At 39.5% G+C, this 5,526-nt stretch overlaps 1 protein-coding gene across 1 annotated transcript; it reads right to left on the minus strand.

The window, feature by feature from the left end:
- Positions 1 to 430: 430 nt before the first annotated feature.
- Positions 431 to 4,229, minus strand: LOC127265966 (protein PAT1 homolog 2-like). Its single transcript, XM_051296016.1, has 6 exons — positions 4,141 to 4,229; positions 3,575 to 4,063; positions 3,299 to 3,471; positions 3,021 to 3,095; positions 2,695 to 2,770; positions 431 to 2,602 (listed from the first exon to the last, which is right to left on the minus strand). The coding sequence occupies exons 2-6, from the start codon at positions 3,636 to 3,638 to the stop codon at positions 714 to 716; spliced, it is 2,277 nt and encodes a 758-aa protein (XP_051151973.1). The 5' UTR covers positions 3,639 to 4,063; positions 4,141 to 4,229; the 3' UTR covers positions 431 to 713.
- Between the last annotated feature and the right edge of the window lie 1,297 nt (positions 4,230 to 5,526).

Raw genomic sequence — 5,526 nt, forward strand, 5'->3', positions numbered from 1 at the left:
ATATTTGAGAACTCGCAGCCGCTACCCGAAAGGGTGCACTGGGTAAACCCTCAACCGAACCTAATACCGTGCAAATTAGGTTCCCAATCGAACCTAATACCGTGAAAATTAGACTCGACAGACAAATCACACTAAACAAACCATACGTAACAGGTAATCTAAGGCATCGATGATTTGAACCTATTGACCTCACGGTCACAAGTCTAATCCTCACACTGCTAGGCCATCCCTTACGGACCATATTTAGTCATTCTTGACCATACATGCAATAAGCAAATAATGAGATCTATACATTTGCATAATACTTGTCATAACACCTAACATCTTATCACAATATTACAACAAAAACCAAATTCAAAGTAAATGAATTTAATAATAAAAATATTTTTTATTCTTATTACTTATAAAATATTATAATTAATATTTAAAATTAACCGAAAAAGTATTTTCTGAATAACGAATGAAACAAGGAAAGAAAGTGTTCACACACACAAAACACTCGTATCGCCGCACAACACACTGTATTACCTATACTGCGAGCGAAGGAACGAACGAACACGAGTAGAACTCGACCTTCTGTCGAACAAACATGAATCGAACTTGACCAATTAAAGGTAGAAGATGATCTAACCGACGAGGCAATGCGCACAGGCAAAGAATAAAACGATTGCCTCGGCGCTTCATACACTATCCAAAACTCAAATCGACTGACTCTATGATTCACTTGTCGACTGCGAAGATTCGATCCGCATCGAGCGCCGGGCAAAGTTAAGCAACACTTTCTTCTGGGTCGCATCTGTGTGCGGCAGACTAGCACGCAGAATTTCCACCGGCATTTCTCGACTTACAGCCCGGGCAGCCTCCGAATCAATCTCCTCTGAGTTCTCTATGTTTCGATCGATCAACGATTGGACTATGCCATCGTATTTCTTGATGCAATACTTTGTAAGAATACCGAAGAAGGCGTCGAACGACGCCTGCCAAAGGGCCGGGTTCGGAGGAACAGCGAAATTCCCGACCACCTGATGATCTCTCAATAGGCTCGTCGCTCGTTCTAACACAGACTTCAAGATGATCGAGGCACCATCACCAGAAAGGTTCCCGATTGGACGAAGCGGCGGCTGCTCGGAGGAGCAAACCACTGCGGCGAGACATGCGCTGAGGGCATTAAGATCCATGCCCGCAACACTAATTGAGACGGCTTTGGCGAGATCGTTAGCCGTATTTTTATCTTCGGGATCGAGTGGAAGGCTCCCAAATAGAAATCTTAGATGCCGGAACACAGCCATGCATACAATCCGAGTAAGCTCGCTCCCGGGAAGAAGAAGCCGAAGAAATTTCCGGACGAGTTTCTGGCCTTTCGAGAAGGAAAGGATACGGAGAAACACGATGTCATCGATAGAGTTTCCGCTTTTACCGAGCGGATCGACGAGCTCAAGGGCAGCGGCAAAGCCTTCCAAGAGTATATGGCGCTTTCGCCTCAGCTGCATCCCTCCGTCTTGCGGCTGCGTAAACTGTAGAATCCGGTCAATGTCGTCGACGTCCAATAGTAGAGAATGCCCGTCTTCGACGGTTACCCGGGCTGCAGCCATCGGTTCTCGATCCAGCGGCTTTCCGGAAGATTTGAGATTGAGATTATTGTCGCCACAAGGCGACGGAGGAGGATCAGCTTCGAAGAGCGGAGACGGCCTACGGATCGAAGAGAAGGAAATCTTTCCGAGAGCATCGACATGGAGATGTCGTTGAAGATCAGCGCTGTTGTTCCGGGATTTCGACGATTGCTCTTTCGGATGCTGCGGGCAGAACCGGAACTTTGTCCCCGATTTCTCGGCGAGACGAGCCTGGTGGTAGTAATCATCGATGTAGACGTCATTGTTTCCATGGGTCGCGGCTTGCTGTATCCGGAGAATACCTTCAATTTCTTCGGCTGTCATGTACTTGGACCGAAACTGGGGTGGATTACTTTCGCCGGAACCTGAGAAACGTACCGAATGTTTAGCCTTTGGCGCCGATCGCAGCTTCGCCTCCCTCTTGTTTGAGGATACCCCGCATTTACTCGGCTGCAACGGAGAAGGAAAGGTGTTGTATATCTGGGACTGTAACGCCGAAAACTGGGCCATCGAAGGTCGAAAATTCTGTGACAGAGGAGACAGCAGCTGAGTCGGGAATGATAATCCATTTTGGCCGCAACGACGCTGCAGGATGTTGTTCAAGAGGATCGAATGATCACCATGAAGCACGCCGGCGTGGCTACTCCACTGGTTTTGTAATCGGTTCAGTCTGGAGGAATTCCGCAAGGCTAAGTGAGATACGTCGTAGGGCGAGGCTGATAAATGTCGAGCGGAGACGGGCAAGGGGGAATTGTCCCGCAGAGGTAAGGAAGCGAAGGATGACGACTTTGGGACGAATATTGGTTCACTCGAGCAGTGTTGCAGAGGCAGCTGTTGCGGCTCGGGGTAAGATGATGCTCGGTTTAGGGATTCCGGGAGATGAGGCTGCGACGACCATCGCTGGTTTTCCTCGTAGAATTCGGAATCGGACATGTGATGGTCGTTCCAGTCGGGAAATTCGACCTCCCGTCCCCATTCTGTAGCCGATGAACCTAAAACATTCGAAACATTGCAAAATCGATCCGAAGCCTAAACACAAACACAAATGTTGAAAGCATAACGTAGAAAAATTCGAGAGGCTTACTTTCTCTCGAGAAAGATCCAGATCCTCGATCACCAATGATTCCCGGATGTCTTGGTCCGGAAACAACTCTGTTTAACTGAATGAAGGGAGAAAAATCATCTTCGCCGAAATACTTAAAAATAGTAATAATAACAATAGATCTTCGAAATTCCCTGGTTTCAAAGGGGGCTAATACGCGGCGATTATCAATTGCAATTCAACAACTACACAAGGGACGTAACAGATATCCTCTATACGTAAAATTTCAATCGTAAGCAGATCATAGCATGAAAAAGAACTGGAGCACAAGTATGCAATCAATAACCAAACAGGGGAAATACATTTACCTTTGCAAAAGTCGTCGCAAGATCATCTATTTCAGACAACGATCCTAATCCTAATCCTAATCCCAATCCCGATCCCTACAGTAAAGGAAAACGGAATGAATCAACAGCCGTGCATATCAACAACACAGAGGCATATTCTTCGACATGTATAAACTAAGAAGATTATGACTCAAATCAATGGAAAAGACCAATGATCAATGATCAATCAACAAGCTAAGTTCCACACCAATTCGATGAAAATAAACCATACAGAACAGCTTGATTCGACGCTATGATACCTCGTCTCTTTCGAACAAATGATACTCATTATTCAGGTCATCTTCTCCACCAGATCTGCCCCTAATTACAGCATCGTCAGCTCCATCCTCTTCTTCCAATTCCAATTCAACTCCATCCATTGTGACACCTTTCCCAAAAAAATCATACTGAGATGCATCGAACATCATCTTCTCTGCATCAATCAATCAATCAATCCAACAAACAAAAATTCACAATGAAATCAAAACAATCGAGATACAGATCGATCAGAACAACAGAAAGCACAAATTTCAAACCAGAAATTGAGCTGCTCGAACTCTTCGAGAAGCCATAAATTTCCCTTCTATCGGATCTCTCCATACCTAAAATGAACAAAAATCGAGAGGAGAAGAAGAAGAGGAAGCTACAACTGCAACAATAATCACCGAGACATTAACACAATCACAGCGCCCCCATATCAAACCCTAATTAGGGTTCGAAGCGGAGAGAGCACTTAATGTCCAATACCATTCACTGGAAGCAGCAGCAACTGGGAGGGAATATGCGAATGAATTATTGCTTGCTTAAAAGGAACTCACTCTAAAAAAAGGAATTAATTTATTATTCGCAGATTTGCAATATTTTCTCAGCAATAATGAATTGCGGTTGGCAATGGCATACGTAACAAGGAAGAAGACGAAGAAATCCACCATTGACTTTTCTCCTCCTCCCTTGATCTGTAATTGGGATTCCCAGCTGGGAGTGATTACTTTATATTACTTCATCCGATCCCACATAAACAAACCCTAATTTTGATATTTCGTCAAAATTCAACCTCCCCATTGACGAAAGAAAATCCTCCAAAGATTCCTTGAAACCCTACCTGAATAATCGCAATTAGGGGTTTAACCACTACCACTGTGCAGCTGGTCGTCTTCTTCTAATCTTCTTCCCAATTGGAAACCCTATTTTTTTGTTAATTAATTGGGAATTAATAAGAATAAAATCTTTTGGTGACGTCATATCAGGGGGAAGTGACGTCATAAGGGGCCTGAAGTGGATGGTTATTAATTATTTGGGTACAAAGAAACTAGAGAGTCATCAATTTTCTGAAATGTTGGTTGAACTAAATGACAAATATTAGAAAGTGACCTCCAGTAATACTAAAAGTTACTTGGAATTTTATTTTATAATATTATACATACATATAATTATTTATATGTGTTACATGCATGACAAGGACAACCAATAGAATTTAGGATAATATTATATTGAGCAAAAGTTATTTATTTATTTATTTATTACGTGAAAATATGTTCACGCTGTCATTCGGGTCCACTTTAGTTAAATTTAAGGTCGAATCTAATAGCTTGTAAAGACTACATAAGGCAAGTTACACTAGACAACTATGTATCACATGCAAGATTTGGAGATGTGGAATTTGATCTTATTTCAAATTGCAATTACCATTTTGGTCTTATTTAAAATATTTTATCAATTTTTGTCTAATTCAAACTAAAATTTATCAATTTTTGTCACGGCCAGAGCACGGCTATGTTCATGTTTGTGTTGATGGTTGTATTATGAATAGTCATGTACATGCCCATATTCACGATTTTGTTTTTAATATAATTATGTTTACGATGATGTTTTGAATATAGTTATATTATAGGCCACACCATTATCATTTTTACTTTTTTTTTTTCAAATTATTTGATATATATTTACAATTCAATAAAAATATTTTTTACAATTATTTAAAAATATAAAAAATAATCAAATTTTAATATTTTAAAAATTGATTGGAAAAAAAACTATAAAAATAGTAAAATAATATTTATTTTTAATAATTATAATTATATAGTATTTTTCAAAATTTATAGTAAGTTTTTAAAATAAACTAAATTTATAAATCTAAAAATAAACTAAATTTATAAATCTAAAAATAAACTAATATACTCCCTTCGCCCCAATCGAAATAGGTCATTTGGAATTTTGAAGTGGATTAAAAAATAATAGTAGTATTTTATTGTTAATGAAAGTGTTTAAGAAATTTTGATATTTTTTGTTCTTTAATTTTATGTATAAAATTATTGTATGTATAATGATATGTTTGTAATTTAAGTAAAAATTAAAGGGTGTTTTAGTATTAGTGTATGATTACTTTTTCTAAAATATGAAAATAATACTTTTAAATAAGACAAATGAAAATGGAAAAATATTACTTTGAGTTGGGATGGAGAAATATATTATTCTAAATGTATATTAA

Source organism: Andrographis paniculata, unplaced genomic scaffold, assembly GCF_009805555.1.
Source record: "Andrographis paniculata isolate CXL003 unplaced genomic scaffold, ASM980555v1 Contig74END, whole genome shotgun sequence".
Taxonomy (NCBI): Eukaryota; Viridiplantae; Streptophyta; class Magnoliopsida; order Lamiales; family Acanthaceae; genus Andrographis; species Andrographis paniculata.